Here is a 16,505-nt window from a genome sequence, read left to right on the forward strand (position 1 = left end):
TCCTGAGGCACGCAGCGTGTCCCCATTTCTTGTCCTCTGTAATTGCTTTGTCCCTGTAACCACAGCAGGGCTTCCGGGAAATGCCTGTCGGCAGTTTGTGCATTCTTGGGAATCCCCTCCCATCTGCGGGGAGACCACACCTCTCTGGGGGTTCCTACGACCTAAAACCCTTCCCAGGCTGGGCCCCTGGGGAGGGGTGGCATGTGTCACCTGAAATCCACATGCAGCCCCAAGCCTGGCGAGGAGAAGCCCTGGAGTCCACGCCTGGTGTGGCAGGGTGGCCCTCCCTTCCTCCTGGCCCTAAGCGCCCTCCACCCTCTGGTATCCCAGTGATGTCCACGCTGCCTCCGGCCACTCCCGTCCCCTTCTGAGGAGCAAAGTCTCTTCAGAAAGAGGCGGCCAAGCCCGTGCTCCCCAAGGGCGGCAGGCACCAGCCTCTGCCTGCCCAGACCCGCCCCCTCCTCTTCTTTTTCTGTTGAATTTTTGTGGTAAAATACGTATCACATAAAATTTGTCATTGTGATGTTTTAAGTGTAGAATTCCGAGGCATTGAGCAGAGTCGTGATATTGTGTGGCTGTCACCACCATCTGTCCATCTCCAGAACTCTTCCGTTTTCTCAGACTGAGGCTCCGTCCCCAGTGGACACTACCCCCTCCTGCCCCCAGGGCACCCCCCCACTGCCTGTCCCCGTGGGGTCCTCAGAGGAGCAGAATTGCAGGGTGGCCTCCTGTGCCTGCTGGGCCCCCTCAGCAGACGTCCTCCAGGGCCACCTTCTGGAGCCGTACTGGACGTCCCTCCTTGGTTTGCTAGGATCGGTGGCAGGGAGACCACATGTGTCTATCGCCTCATCCGCCATGGGCACCGGCTGCTTCCACTTGTGGTCCCTGTGAGCAGTGTGGCTTTGCACAGGAGCTCACGCGTCTGTTCTGGCCCCTGCTTCCGACTCCCCCAGGTACATCGCAGGAGGTGGGACTGCAGGGCTGTAGGGTAGCTCCAGATTTAACTGAGGAACCCGTGCCATCTTGTATTCCCACCAACCAAGCACAAGGGGTCCAATCCCCACATTCTGGCCAACATGTTGGTTGGTTTGCTTTTTGGCAGTGGAGGTCCTGATGGAGGTGACATTTCTTCTTCTTTTCTCCAAGGCCTTTCTTAGCACATGTGGCCCAGTGGGACAGAGGCAGACGCCGAGGGCCAGGTGAGGGAAGGGAGGGCAGGGGTTGGTCAGGGATCTCCAGAGGAACAGGATCAACAGGAAGTATGTTTATACAAAGGGGATTTATTAGACTGGCTTCCACAACCAGAGGCTGGACAGTCCCCAGTGGCCGTCTGCTGCTGCCCACACTTAGGGAAGGTCTTCACTTTAGTTCGCTATGCCACATGCCAATCACGCCCAGACACACCCTCACTGACGCACACAGAAGCATCTTAATCCAATCAAGTTGACAGTTCACATTAGCCATTACAGGGAGTGTGTTTGAAATATAGAAATGAGGTGCCTCGTGACAGGTAGAGAGAATCAACCGTAACGGATGAAGGGAGAGGAGCCGGAAGTCCATGGGGCAGGCTGGGCACTGGCTGGAGGCAGAACCAGCTAAGAATCGGATGGTGCAGGTCTTTGTTGTTCATAAAAGCAAGGTGGGGTCCCCTGCCAGGGGAAGAGTGTCTTGCCTCAAGCCCCACTGGCTGGGCCCAGGAGCTGGCCCAGATGAGCAGGATGTCAGGAGCCACAGAGGTCGGCCTGGCTGCCATCCAGTGCCCTCTGCCAAGTCCCCAGCAGGGCACCTATGGTCAGTGGCTACTCAGCAGAGGGTACTCCCTCTTCTGCACACTGGACAGTGCCAGACCATCTGGCACACATGGCCACCTACCCTCTGAGGCCCAGAGAGTGGCCTCTAGTCTCCCCACTGTCCCCAACTACTTTCTGGCATCCCTGAAGGTATGGCCACTGGTTGGCCTGCCCACACCTGGGCCTCTTCAGGACAGTCCCGGCTAAGCGCTGTTCCCCTGGGAAAGGCTCCAGAGGCCAGGAAGCCAGTTCCGGCCCATCAGAGCCTCCAAGATTCCAGGGACCCAGGATGGGAATGCACCTGCGTGGGCCAGAACATGGACTCTGCCTAGGGAGAGCCTTTCTTGTCCTGTGGCTACTGGGACCACCTCCTTTGCTGGAGAAGACCTGCCCGTAGTGGCCATCAGGGGAAAGCAGAACTGAGGTGGAGAGCGGCTTGAGGTCTCTGTCTAGCCACACTTGAGCCAAAAGCTACCCACAGCCCCAAGAGACAGACAGACATCCCTGATTCTGGGGAGCCCAAGAGAGACAGATGCCTCTAGTGCAGGGGGAGCCCTGGGTGAGACAGGCACCCCTGGTGCATGGGGAGCCCTGAGTACAGGTGTCCGAGAGTGACGGCACCCCTGCCCTCCAGGACCTCCCATTTTTGGTATGCAAACAGGTAACCAGGAAGCGAGCCAGAGACCCCGGTGCTGGATGGCGAGGGTGCTGAGGAGGAGGGCTGCAGGTGGTGCTGTTGACAGAGGGTGGCTGAGGAGGTCTCCCGGAGGTGGCAGGCGAGGGGTGGGCCGGTGGCAGTGGGAGAGGAGGCTGGCGGCTGGCAGTTCGCCAGCCCTTCCCCCAGCCCTCCACGCTCTGGGACGAGGACGTTTTATTAGCTTATTAGGGAAGATTCATGCATTTTGCATGTTGATCAGAGTAAAAAAGGACCTTCACGCACATCCTAACCCAGAGGCAATACGGGAAGAGTGACAGTTTTTTCAGTGACGTGCCTTGGGGAGGGCTGTGAGAGCTGACAAATTGCGTAAAGCACATCATAATACAAACAAATGAAAGTCTAGTGGTGTTCAAGGCTCGCTTATCGGATTTCTGGAAATATGAGCCGCTGCAGAGGGAGGCCCAAGACAGCAGCGCTCCCATGGCCTGCCTGGCCCTGGCCCTCCACACACCTCTGCTCGCCCTGCTCGGGGGTGTTTCCTCGCCAGTTTCAGAGGAGCGTGGCCCTGAGACACCTTGGTTTTGGACTCCAGCCTTGGGAGCTGTGACAGCTCCCTGACAGCTGTGACACATTGCTGCAGTTTTAAGCCTCTGGGTGTGTGGCACCGAGTCCCTCAGCCCAGGACACTCTCCCCTGTCTCTCAGGCCCTCTGTGGCCACTGCACAGGCCAGCGAGGTGCTCGGAGGTCTTACCTCTGGGGACTGGGCATGGCTGCCTCCTGGGCCTGCTGCCCGCGCTGGGGCTCAGTGACCAGGTTCAGCTCCAGGGTGTAGTGGACCTGGGTGAGGAGGGCCAGGAGCAGCTGCGGGTAGGCCTCCCGCACCGCTTTCTTGAACTCCCGTGCGAACTGCAGCTCCAGGAGTGTGTTCATGGCCTGTTGGGACAGGAGGGCCCAAGCTCCGGATGATGTCCCTCCCACTGGCCCCGCCACTGTGTAGCCTCAGCCTGGCCCTCTTCTCTGGAGCTCTCCAGCGGGCGCTGCTGTGCTGGTCCCCCTGCTGTTCCACACACTGGAGCTCCTCAGCCTCCTCCCTGCCATCACCTGGGATGCTGCCGCCCGGCCTGCAGGCCCCACCATGCCAGGCTGCCTCTCTGTCCCGTCTCGACTACACCACCTGCTCTCTGCACTTGGGACGATCCCAGGGGGGTCTGGCCTCGGGGGTGAGCTCCTGCACTGTGTTCTCAGCACCAACTCTGCATACAGCAGGGGCCTAATGTGTGAAAGTTGGGGAATCAAATGCCCTTGAAGGCAGAGTCTGTGACAGCAGGCCCCAGGCCCCAAGGCAGGGGCGTTTAGTTCTGGGCTAGGGGTGGTCCTGAGCAGAAGTGGCATGGGACGGGCAGGGGATGGACACACAGGATGCAGGGTGGCTGCTCTGCAGCTCCTGATAGGGGTGCTACTCTGCTTGGGACTGGCATCAGCCTGGGGCTGGGGTGGGCTGGGGGGCTGGTGAGTGCCTGGGTAGGGAGGGGCAGCTGTGTGCTCTCGGCTTCTGCTCATAGGGCTTCTGGGACTGGGACCCTGTCTGGAAAGTTCCAGGACATGGCGGCTACCTTGCCAGAGTCCAGCCAAGGGGGCAGGTGTGGCTGCATTAGGGATTGAGTGCCCTACCCCTGGGGTGTGCAAGCAGGGCCCGGCTTACAGGGAGAGCTGGAGGGCTCTGACAGGAGGCAGCCTCTGAGATCCCTCCAGAATCCGTGGTCCCCAGAGCCCCAGTGTGGCGGAAGAACCTTGTGTCTCCACACTCTTCCCCTCTGCCTGCAGCCTGCCTGCAGCCCCCTCCAAGGTGGCCCTGCACATAAGCAGTCCTGGCACACACAGATGGAACCCCCTTGCCAACCCTGCAGAGGGGACGCTCTGCTCTGATTCACAGCTGGGGCCAGAGCCCTGGGCAGTAAGAAGAGCTGGGCCTGAGATCCAGGTCTGTGGGGTCAGCCCTTGGACTGGGGGTGCCCCGGAGGGAGGCCCTCTACCTCCAGGGCAGGCCTGGGCTCTCCTGCAGCCGGGCTGTGGAGCTCCCCATCACCCTGTGCCATGCGTCCTGACTGCGTACGCTCCTGAAGCCAGGGGCTGGGGTTGCGGACTCACGGCCAGCGAGCGCAGGTAATTCTTCTCCTTGGGGTTGGGGTTGCTGTTGCTTGCTCTGGTGGGCAGGGGCCTCTCCTGCAGCCAGGCCAGCAGCATGGCCAGCACCAGGCGGCTCACGGGCTGCTCAGCTCCCAGGGCCCTCCACAGGCGGAAGGCATGGCTGTGGGCAGAGAGGGCCATGAGGGCTGGGTGGCAACTGGGGCCTGCCCAGCTCTGCCAGGAGGCCACTGTGGCCAGGGCCCGTGTGCCCCGGGTGAAGGTTGGGTGGACCTGAGCTGTGTGCAAAGCTTTTAGTGCGTGCGATGTTCTCCTGCCCGTTGCAGATGGGGACCCTGAAGCCTGGAGAGAAGGCGTACCCTGGCCAAGCATGTTGCATTTGGGGGCAGCCAGCATGTGCTTGGGGACAGACAGGGGCTGGGTGTGAATGCTGGGCAATGTCTGGGAACAGGGGTGGCCACTGAAGGTGAAGTCTGAGAGTCACCCTGAAGCCAGGATGAGGCAGGAGCCAGCAGAGGAGAGCACAAAGGAGTGGAGCGGCCAGGGATGGAGTGGCCAGTGGAGTGACCAGGGACGACAGTGAGCCAGGTGGCCGGCTCCTGGAGCCAGGAGAACAAGGGCTCCCGGAGCAGAACATGACTGGCCAAGCCAAATTCTGCTGACAGCCCTTGTGCGTATGAACAGAGGCTGAAACCACTGGACTCGGCAGCACGAGGTTGCTGCTGGCCCTTTAGGGAGGGCTTCACTGAAGCCACAGGTTTCACTGGAGCTGTGAGTCCTGGCACAAACACAAGCCACCCAGTCACAGATGGACGCAAGGCCCCAACAGACATGTCCGCACAAAGATGCGGAAGAGCTGAGGAGCATGTGGACGCTCATCATCAGCCACCAGGCAAAGGCTCTTGGAAACCACCGCATGTCGCGCCACACCCACTAGGATGGCCATCGTCCAGGAAATGGAGCGTAAGGAGTGCTGGCGAGGACGGGCAGCGCTGGGCACCCTCCTGCTGCTGGCACAGCACCGTGGAAGCCACAGCGGCAGCTTGGGAAGTCCCCAGGACTGCCGTGTGCCAGCCACACCACCGCCAGGGCTGCGCCGGGTGGTTCAGAGGACTTGATCACACACAGCTCCCCCTGGCTCCTGCAGGGAGTGGCCACGGGACCTGACTCGGATACAGTCGGTACTCAAGTCCCTCCTGCAAAGCGGCGGAGCAGGACCCTCTGAGCATTCCGCCTCTGGCCCGCACAGCCCTAGTGCAGCGGGATGCTGCGCAGACATCACCCACTGCATCCTCCAGGGACTCTGGAGGAGTCTGCACACGCGCAGGCAGAGGCAGCGTTTCTGGAAGGGTACGGTGGGTCTGTGGATGCAGAGCCCGAGGACGCAGGCCAAGGCTGATGGCAGCAGTGATCACAATGGCTCAAAGGGGAGAGCATGTGCCCGTCACCACAGAGGAACACGTGCAGCCACAGACGGAGAGGGGCTGTGACAGGTTTCAGGAGGATGAAGCCCCAGGACATGAAGCCCGGGAGAGCCCAGACCCCAGAGGAGACGTGCGCTCCATCTCTGTGGAATTCCCAGGGCTCGGAGGCCCCCTCGTGCCAGGAAAGCGGGATGGTGCAGGTAGAGGGTCAAGAAGGCGTCCACCGAGATTTCAAAGGAGGGCCTGGGTCAGAGTCCTGCAGGATGCCCTGAGGGGGTGACGCATAAAGCTGCGAGGGTGAGCTGAGACTTGAAGACCCCAGAAATGAAGAGATGCCAGTAACATGGAATGTCTCCCCAGCGAACCTGCTGGCTGCAGAGAGAGCTGGGCTGAAAGAGAGGCCCAAGGCGGGCGGCTACCCAGGCCCCTGGAACCTCGTCTCCTCCCCATGAGCCCCAGAGGCTGGAAGGGGAGCCACCGAAAATGTCCGCCTCGCTGGGCTAAGGTCCTGCTTTGGCCCCTCCTGTCTCTATGCCCCCGTTCCTCCCTTTGAAATGGGAATGCTCACTCTATGCCGTTAGGTATTGGATGTGAGTAACTTGCCTTGGTTTTTTACAGGGGCTCACAGCCAAGAGTTTGCTTTAAATCTCACAGGAGACTTTGGAATTGGACTTTGAGGCCGTGCTAGAACTAGTACAGCTATATAGGGACTCTTGGAGATGGACTAAATGCATTTTGCTCGGTGAGGTGGACATGAGCTTTTGGGGGCTGGGGTGGAACGTAATGGTTTGGATATGAGGCACACCCCCAAAACTCTAATGTGAACGCAGGAACCCACAGGAGTGGATGATTGGATGTGAGAGCTCTGACCTCATCAGTCCACCCTGGTTTAATGACCTAATTGGATGGTAACGTAGGCTGGTGGGTTGGCGGGAGGAGGTGGGCTGTGGAGCAGGTGGAGGTGGGGTGCCCTTGAAGGTCTCACCTTTCCTTTGCCTTTTTTTTTTGTTTCCTGGTTGCCACAAACAAAGCAGCTGCTCTGCATGGCTCCCTTCCATCATGACGACCCCCTGTCTCACCCTGGGCCCTGAGCATGCACTACACCTCTGAAACCAGAGCCCAAATAGACACCTCCTTCTCCTTCTCGGGTACTTTGGTCACAGTGACAAAAAGCTGAGTAACAAAGACGACCTTACAACAGCTAAGACGCTGGACTGACCAGACCTGGGCTGTGGGCAAGCCTTCACTATGAACAGAAATGAAGGGCAGCTTAAGAGCACGTGCAGGAGACAGGAGTCTGGGAGGCAGACTATGAGCAAGTCACAGACAGAACCAAATGGAAACCTGAGAATTAAAGAACACCAGGTCTGAAACCAAGCGTTCAGTGGGAGAATTTAACCTCAGATCACCGTGGGTGAAGAAGAACCTGTGAGACACAAGGCAATACCACCCTGGGCCCAGGAGAAGGCAACACAAGGGCACTGCAGAAAGACGAGACCCCGGCACCTTCAGAGAAGCCAGTCAGATTCCAGCTTCTCAACCGCAGCAATAGCGGGAACAGAAGGACGCGACCTAGCTGGGCTGAAAGAAACAGTGCAGTCCCCCAGGGCTACATTCTAAGACCCCCAGTGGACGCCTGAAACCAAAGCAGCTCTGAGTCCTATGTAGACTGTGCTTCTTGCTACACTATCTACATGGCTACATACCTATCATAAAGTGTGGTTTGTAAACTGGGCACAATGACTGATAAATAGACAATTTCACCAATACCCTGGGTATGTGAGTGTGGTCTCTTTCTATCTAAGCTATCTTTGTGTCACCCTTTTCTTGCAAGGCTGTGAGGTGCACAAGGTCTATGTGCTGAGCCCAGGAGAGGCGGGTGGAGGTGGCAGCAGGACGCCACACTAGGCTACTACATGAGGGTCGCCCGAGCCCAGCAGTGTGATCCAGTAACAGTCCCGTGATATCCGGGTGGCTGCTGAGGGACTTGTGGCAGACAGTGTGTGCAGCTCTGGACACGGGGAGGGCTCACACTCTGGCCCAGGAGAGAGTGTGAGCTTCATTTAAAAGTGATTTAAAACTTCGGATTGTTTATCTCTGGAACATTCCATTCACTATGTTTGGACTGTGTTTGACGGTGGTAACTAAAGCCAGGGGTCAGGGGAGACCCCTGTCACTGCCCACCTGGGATTCTGCACCTAGCAACGACACCCTTTAGGACTGAGGGTGAAATAGGACATTCTCAGACAGAAACCGAGAGTACTTGCTCGTGACAGACTCAAACTAAAGGACGTGCCTCAGGCTGGGGACAGATGGCTTGGGTTCCAACAAAGAGCGAAGGGTAAAGAAGGTAGTGAGAGGTCAGCAGCTTGGGGCAGGGCTGGGGCTCGGCAGGGCACTTCCCCGCATGTGCGAGGCCCTGGGTTGGAGTCTCAGCAACATACAAATAAATAAAAATAAATAAAGGTCCATCAACAACTAAAAAATTATTTAAGCTGGGCGCAGTGGCACACACCTGTCTTCCCAGCGGCTCAGGAGGCTGAGGCAGAGGATGGCAAGTTCAAAGCCAGACTCAGCAAAAGTGAGGCGCTAAGCAACTCAGTGAGACCCTGCCTCTAAAACACAGGATAGGGCTGGGGATGTGGCTCAGGGGTCGAGTGCCCCCTGGGTTCAATCCTTGGTTCTAAAAATAAATAAATAAATAAATAAATAGGTCAGCAGCTCTGAGTCCTATCAACGTGTGAGATTTCAAATAACATGGCAGTAAAATAAACAGCAAAGGCATTAAAACAGATAGTGGCTCAGTTCATTTGAGGATTTTGGAAGTTCGGTTTCTTGGTATGGAAAGAGAAAAGACGGTAAACTTCACACCAAACGTTGACAGGTCTACTACATGGAAATGGATAAGCACTCCAACCACAGACCGAGATTGGCTACGAATGTTGTTTACAAGAGAGGGGTTGATGCTGAAGAACGGGGGAGCACTACTGACGGCTGCATCAGAGTTAGAGGAAGCTCATCACTAGACCGCGGGGCTCTACCACGGCAGGTTAATGTCCGGCAAGCCAGAAAGTCTCCAAAGAGTGGTCCACCTGACACCTTTATATGAAAACAAAACATGCATTCATATGAAATTAGAAAAACAACAGAATCCTTTGAGGAATGTTTATGCAATAAGACTCTGCAAAGGAAGGATGGCTCTTTACCTTTATTTATTTACCTGTGGTGCTGAGGATGGAACCCAGGGCCTCGCATGTGCTAGACAAGCGCTCTCCGGTTGACCCACAACCCCAACCCCTAATATATATATCTTTAAATTGTAGATGGACACAAGATCTTTATTTTTACTTATTGTTATGTGGCTCTGAGGATGAAACCCAGGGCCTCACTCATGCGAGGCAAACGCTCTACCTCTGAGCCACAACCCAGCCCCAGAAGGACGGCTCTTCAAGCAGGTGAGCAGGGGCTGGAATCCACTGGGGTTGTGTCGGATGTGACCCAGACCCTAGTTTTCGTGTGGCTGATGGGTTCATCCATCCACATAGGCCTTACTAGATAGTCAAAATAATCACTAATCTAAGTAAGCAGCTAAGTTAGAATTACTAACTAATCTAAGTAAACACCTAAGTTATTAACTAAATAACTTAGTTAATAATGACTAAGTTATGAATTAATAATAACTAAGTTACTGTCCATGCATAGACTAATAGTCACAGTGTGTCACAGATGAAGGATCAGGTTTGATCCAGTTTTGTGCCATGGAGCTATAAACAAATAAAACAGTAGCTGAAGCGGGAGAGAGGAGGAGGGAAGTTTGGCAGTGGACTCTGAGTCCTCTAGAAATGCACAAGGCAGCCAGCAGCCAGGGCGGCCCTGAGGAAGACGGGGTGGAGGCGAGGACAGGTGCTGTGTAGAAGACCAGGTCCTGTGGGGATGGGAACCTGGGTGCTGGCCTGGGGACAGACAAGTGGACCCATGTGGGAGTGCAGAGGGCCCCGGAGCAGCCTCGGCCTAGGCACCTGGCTCTCAGGAATGGGGAGGACAGAGCTGCCGAGGGCCCGGGAGCTGGGACGGTTCCATGAAAATCACTCAGTGGTGGATCTGAGAGCTCAAGGCCAAACACAAATCGGAGGACATTCATGGGCTGCTGAGAGAGGGACACGAGGTAGCACCTCCACGGAAGGGCAATCGGGCCTGACGGGCGAGACGCCCTGGGGAAAGGGGCTTCCAACAGCCAGTCAAGAGGGCTTGCGTCCAGATTGCACAGGGACGCCTGGACATCTGCAGGGCAGGAGGGACCGCACAACAGAAGAGTGAACAGCACATGGGCAGGCACATCCCCCAAGAGAAACCAAGTGGCCGAAAGGAAACAGAAAGATGTCCAGCTCCATCATGCAATCACGGGAGTGAAAAGATACACCGTGAGATGATGAACAGCACCCACCAGACTGTCTATGCGGGTGCTAAGTAACACTAAAGATGTGACTCAGCAGGACCCTATAAACAAAGAAGTACTGCTAGCGGCATGACTTCTATTAATGTGTGAGGCACGTGAAGCCCGATGTCTGGGTGTGTCCTAGAGGAACACATTGTGGAAATCAAGTGCTCACGTGCACCGGTCTCATATGTAAGTAGGTCCAGTGGTGCTGTTGATCCCTGGACGGGAAACAACCCAACGTCTGTGGTAGTGAACATGATGATGTGGAAGGAAGGGTTCAGGATGCCTCCGTGCGTCGCTCAGCTGTGGGGAGGGGCTCCCTGGAGTGTGTGAACCACAAACCCATTTTGATGTCCAGATTCACACCGTCCATGTGGTCCCCAAAACCTCAAGCAGAGGCTTGCACTTCAAGTGGTCTCAACTTGATAGTGCCCAGGTGATCGGCAGAAGCTGATACAGATTTAGTTGTAAGTCACCCTGCGTGAGAGACACACTCTGATTTCATAGCTGTGAACATTGAAAAATGTGCTTAGAATTGAGAAATAAGGTAGAGATTCCAATTCAAGTAAAGTGGAACTATGAACTTCTGGGTGAACAAACACACCCTTGTTGACTGCGTCTCCGCCTCCCAAAATCTCCTGGAAAAACAAGAAGGGAAAAGTAATACTACACAGAGACTCTGACCCCAGTGTAGTACAGAGAATGCCCAACCTCAAAGTCACGGTACGTAAAAGAGAAGCACGCCAGTCCAGTGTGCAAACACAGCTCTTCCCCAAACACACCCCAGGGCAAGCAACAGGGTTGAGGCTGAGCTAGACTACCTTTAGAGGACTATCCACCCTACGTGGATTAATACTAGGGGGAAAGCGTCCTAGGAGCTCAGAGCACCAACAGTATGCTCAATCTGAAGGCCAGTCCTCAAAATCACAGTTTTGAGGAGAAAAAGGCAAAAACAAACAAAGCATCTCAAAACCCCAAACCAAGAATAAAAACCAGGAGAGGAAGCCTTTAGAAATTGGGTGGTGAAAAGGAAATCAGGGAGATGGAAAAATGTAGGGTCCCGCAGAGAAAAGAGAACCCAAACAACCAGAGCACGCACAGCCCATTTGCACACCACAACAAGTCCACGAAATCATCTGGCCTTTGCTATACTGACGGAAGAGGGTGCCACTGGCTTGAGATCCTGTAAAACACTCCACCGGCACAAGCATACATGGGAACAAGATCAGCGAATCTGCAGAGCTATAGTATAAAACAAGAATCCACACCTATAAAATGAGAAATTCCCCCTGAAGAACAATCGTGATACAGAGGAACCCCTAAAGACACCCATTCCAAATGTAGTTTAATATGCTCAAACAAGCATTTAAAGACATGAAAAACCACCTTGAATCATAAATTTGACAAAGAACAAAAAAACTTCAGTAAGAACTGAAAAGAGAATCGACTGAATTCAGTAAAGTGGAAGAATTGAAAAAAAAATCTCAGAATAAACAAATATTAAATAGTGTTCATGAGAGAGAAGACTCAAGTGAAAATTTAATAAGAGACATTTAGGAAGGCAGAAAAACAACTAAGAGGATGACTGTGAGTTTATGGAAGAAGTAAAAGGGGAAGAGAGACAGTAGAACTCTAACATAGAGAGAGTAGCATTGGTCCTACTGGAGTCCCCAAAGAAGAGAAGCAACAGTGGGTAAAGCTGTATTGAGAGCCATAAGCAAGAAAATGTCCCAGAAATATCAGTAACAGCACAGAGTCCTGAATTACAGAGTCAAAGAATGCACTAGGTACCTGGGAACATTAGCCCATAACATTAACAGACATTTCCTCATAAAATAGTTAGATTTCAAAGATTAAAAAAATCCTCCAGGTCTCTAGGCTAAAAGATCAAATAACTTACAAAGGTAAAAAAGTTGTTATCAGACTTAAAAAAAAAAAAAACACAATACAAGGCAATGTTACAACAGCACTTAAAATACTAGCTGACGGCAAGGGTGAACCAAGGGTTTTATACCCAGCCCAACTGCCCTTCAAATGCACAACTTCTAGCCTAGAAGGACACGAAGAGCTCGGAAACCAGGTGCCTTTTCTTGGGAAATCTGTCAGGGAATGAACTTTGCTAAACCATAAGATGGTCAGAAAACGTCAGCATAGGGATGATGGTGAGTGTGGTCACACACACTGGAGGTGAACGCTGAGGTGGGCTGCGCAAATTGGGTGCAAATCTACATACTCTGACAAAGTGCAACCGAGAAAAAGGGAAGTATGGGGAGGAATAAAGAGAAAAATGGAATAACGGTCACTGATTGGTGTTTAGAAACTGGATGGGGTTAAAGCAGATCACATAAGAGGAATAAGCCAGGTATTAAGAGGTCAAACAATGAAATAGGGGGCTTGGGGCATTAAAACAGGTCAGGAGGACGGGGCTGTAACTCAGTGGTGGCGTGCATGCATGCATGAGGCCTTGGCTTCAGTCCCTAGCACACACATAGAAAAAGAAAAAAAAAAATAAACCCAGCAGGTCAGAGCACAAAAATAACAACTGGAATGAAATCACAACACTTCCTAAACTAAAAAAAGAATACACATCTTATAGAAAAATAATCATATCAAATATAGCAAAATACAACGACAAAATATTATGAAAGACTGATCATCCACATATCAGTGAATATCACCTGTTAAAAAAGATTTTAAATCTGGGGCACAATACCAAAGCACTATATAATACGCTACCTGAAATAGGGATTCTACAAAGGAACACCAGGCCAGAGGAGAAGAAATGAAGTCAGGGTAGTGATCCTGATAGCAGACAGAGTAGAATCTAAGTGCCCCAAGCACTCAACAGGACAGAGCAGAGCACCTTTAATGTTAAAGGTCATGGTTTTTTTGTTTTAATTTTTTATTTGTTTTAGTTAGTTAAGGGTCATGATTCATAAGTAAGATTAATAACAGAATATGCATGCACTAAACAACACAGCAACATGTGTGAGGTCAGTAACTACAGGAGGTGGAAGGACACAGAGACACATGAATGTTCCTTTAGTCAGACTTCAACACATGTCAGTCCAGGGGTCAGGGGAGAGAAAGGAAGTCCGATGTAGGGGACGAAGACACCATGATTGGCAAGGTAAGCCTGGCGGATGCATATCCAACTCAACCCCAGGCGACAGAAAATGCACTTTCTTCCTGAGGACCCACAGAACACTCACGACGCAGTTTTCAGGACCAGCCAACCCGATGAAGGGAAGCGTGACAGACCCCCTGATCACGATGCGATAAGGCGAGAAGCTGCTGACACACAGCCCAAAGGATCTTGCACATGGCACCAGCAATCTTCCCAGAAAGCACTGTGGGTGCCGGGAGCGTGGGACCTCTCCTCTGCTGGCTCCCGCGTGTGCAGCGGAGAGGGGGCGAGGTGAGCCGCTGAGGGAAGGGCCTGGGTCTGTGCAGGGAAGGAGGGGGTGCTGGGTGGTGGAACGGCATCAGGGAGAGGGTGAGCCAGGAGGGGGCTGTGAGAGGTGGGCACAGTGGCAGCTATAGCTTCTGAAGGGTGGCAGCTTGTTGGGTACCCAAGGGAGAAGCCATAAAGGTGGGAGGGGGAAGAAAGGGGTCGGGGGAAGAAAGTCTTGAAATTGGTGGCGACCAAGTCTGGGCCAGGACCATGGGAGTGGTAGCTGATGACCATGGGGGAGGATGGAAGGCAAGATTGCCAGGAGAGGGAGACCCAGGCAGAAGTCGGGGAGGGAAGACCAAAACCCCAATGTCACAGCAGGAGTCTCGCAAGAAGGTGTCCCTGTCTGGGAGCTACACCCTGAGCATGGCCCAGGGCGGTGTGTGGTGGATGGGTGGCAGGTGGTATGAACTGAGGACGGGGACGCCGAGCTGGGACTCTGGGAGGAGGGGCCATGCAACAAGGGCCCTAGCCACCTCCAATCCAGGGTCCAAAGGCTGTGGGAGAAAAGCCAGCCTCCCTGGAGAGGCTGTGGTGGCTGCTGGGGGTCCTCGGAAGAGCAGGGAGAGAACGTCTAAGGACCATGTGGAGACAGAGGGGCCTTTGCTAATGGATGGTGAGGTTTGGGGGTTTTTCCAGGAACCCTCAGGGTCCTGGGACCCCCTCACCAGGTGAAGGGTGGGGGGCTGGGCAGGACGTGTTGTATGGAATGCTGACAGGTGGTGAGCAGCGCTTCCCCAGTGTCCCTCCCAGGAGGGCAAGTGCTCCCTCCCTGCGCCCAGCACGGTGGGCTCCCTGTGCACTCAGGAGGGCACCCAGGAGGGCACAGGCCATGCCCCTGCCTGGGGAGGTTGGTGGTGGGTAGTGAGGGAGGCAGGGCCAGGCACCTGTCCAAGGGCATGGAGAAGTCCAGGAAGGCAGCCACCAGCTCGGGGGTGTGGTTCCTGGCCAGCAGGGTGATGGCGGACAGGGCATTGTCTTTGGCTTGGGGGATGCGGACAGAGCAGAGGCGCAGGTGGATGCCCCGGCCCATGTTAGCAACCTGTGTGAGGAGGGAGAGGTCAGGGGGGAGGCCCTGCCCTGGGGACTCTGACAGGGGAGGTACAGCCTCCCTGGAGCAACTGGTCTGAGGGGAGACAGGCCCACTGCCTTGGGGGCCTTTGAGAGCTTAGCACTCCCCTCAGGGTCTGGAAGCAACCCCCTCATCCTGCCCCAGACGCACACTCTGGTGCCTGGAGCGTCCTGACCCTTCTGCTTCGAGGTTGGCCACACAGCTGTGGAGGCCCAGCTCCCACATCACGGCCTGCAGGACCTGGCATCAGCTGTCCTCTGGCTGGGGGGACCCCTCCTTTCCCTCTGGGTCCACTCTGCACCTTTGCATCTACTGGCCATCCTGTCTCTGTCACTTGGAGAGCTCCCGGAGGGTCGGGTCTGTCCCTTTGCCCCATTCCCACCACGGGGTCACAGCAGGCTCAACCACTGCACGTCTGCTCCATGGCCTGCAGCCACCACCAGGCCCCTCTCGCTTGCTTGGACCCTTCCCTCAGGCATTCCCTCTTTTGGCTCTGGACAGGGTGGCTCTGGCTTCCCCTACTGGGCCCAAGCTCGGGGCTCCTGTCTTGGCCTGGCGGGTACCCCTGGATAGTGCCCAGCCCTGGGTGGTGCCCCAACCCCTCACGGTCTCCAGCTTGGCCCCGTGCTGGCGGATGACAGCCAGCAGCAGCTCAGCGGCCGCCTGCACGCGGAAGGGACTGGAGGAGCCCAGGCCACTGATGGCCGTCCAGATGAGGTCCGTCACCTCTGCCATCAAAAGATGCCTCATGATCTCCTGTGGGAATGGAGAGGCCATCACTGGGTCCTGTGTCTGGGCACCCACTCCCCCACCTCTGTGTCTACCCTGTCCTTTGTCCAGGCTCCCCGGGTCTCCGAACACCCACTCCTCCACGTGCCCCCCACCAGGCATTTGCAGTTAACTGCTGTCACATCTCCCTGCACAAAGTACAACCCAGAGCACAGCAAAGGACAGCAGGTCTCCTCCTCTCCTCTGCCTGTCCTTGCCTCCTAGGGCATCCTCATCTGCTGGTCCCCATGGCCAGGCTCCAGTTCTCAAGAGACACTGAACCTCAGAGCTGTGGGGGATCTTTGAGATCACCTGGACCAAGTCCCAGGCCTAGAGAGGTGTAGGGCCCAGCCTTAGCCACAGGACAGGGTGGCGATGGTGGGGTCAGCATGGGTAGGGCCAGGCCAAGCCCATGGAGGGCCTCCCTAAGACCCCAGCTCTGCTGGCCACGAGTATTCTCCCAGAGACCCTGAGGTCTGGGGAGGGTTCACCTGCAAGCTGACCATGACAGCTGCCCAGAGGGACGAAGGGCACTAGGGGATGCCAGGTGGTGAGTGTGACCCCTGCACCATAGCCTCCTGGAGGGTGGAGTTGGGCCAGGGTACTGCACAGGCAGAACCTTCTAGAATGATTTAGAACATTGCTGCTCAATATGTAGCCACTAGTCACCATGGACTATTTGAATCTATCTAATAAAATTAAAGTCCAGTTCCTTAGAAGCACCTGACACATTTCAAGTGCTCACTAGCTTTACA

At 54.9% G+C, this 16,505-nt stretch overlaps 1 protein-coding gene across 1 annotated transcript in view; it reads right to left on the reverse strand.

Moving 5' to 3' along the window:
• LOC143382035 (maestro heat-like repeat family member 5) overlaps positions 1 to 16,505 on the reverse strand; it is a 49,111-nt gene that overhangs the window by 7,049 nt on the left and 25,557 nt on the right. Inside the window, exons 15-18 of the mRNA XM_076835883.2 lie at positions 15,589 to 15,738; positions 14,798 to 14,952; positions 4,598 to 4,757; positions 3,201 to 3,382 (exon numbers count right to left, since the gene is read on the reverse strand). Coding sequence (XP_076691998.2) covers positions 3,201 to 3,382; positions 4,598 to 4,757; positions 14,798 to 14,952; positions 15,589 to 15,738 — 647 coding nt within the window. The remainder of the gene's footprint in view (positions 1 to 3,200; positions 3,383 to 4,597; positions 4,758 to 14,797; positions 14,953 to 15,588; positions 15,739 to 16,505) is intronic.

This window comes from Callospermophilus lateralis, chromosome 16, assembly GCF_048772815.1.
Source record: "Callospermophilus lateralis isolate mCalLat2 chromosome 16, mCalLat2.hap1, whole genome shotgun sequence".
In the NCBI taxonomy this organism is placed as follows: Eukaryota; Metazoa; Chordata; class Mammalia; order Rodentia; family Sciuridae; genus Callospermophilus; species Callospermophilus lateralis.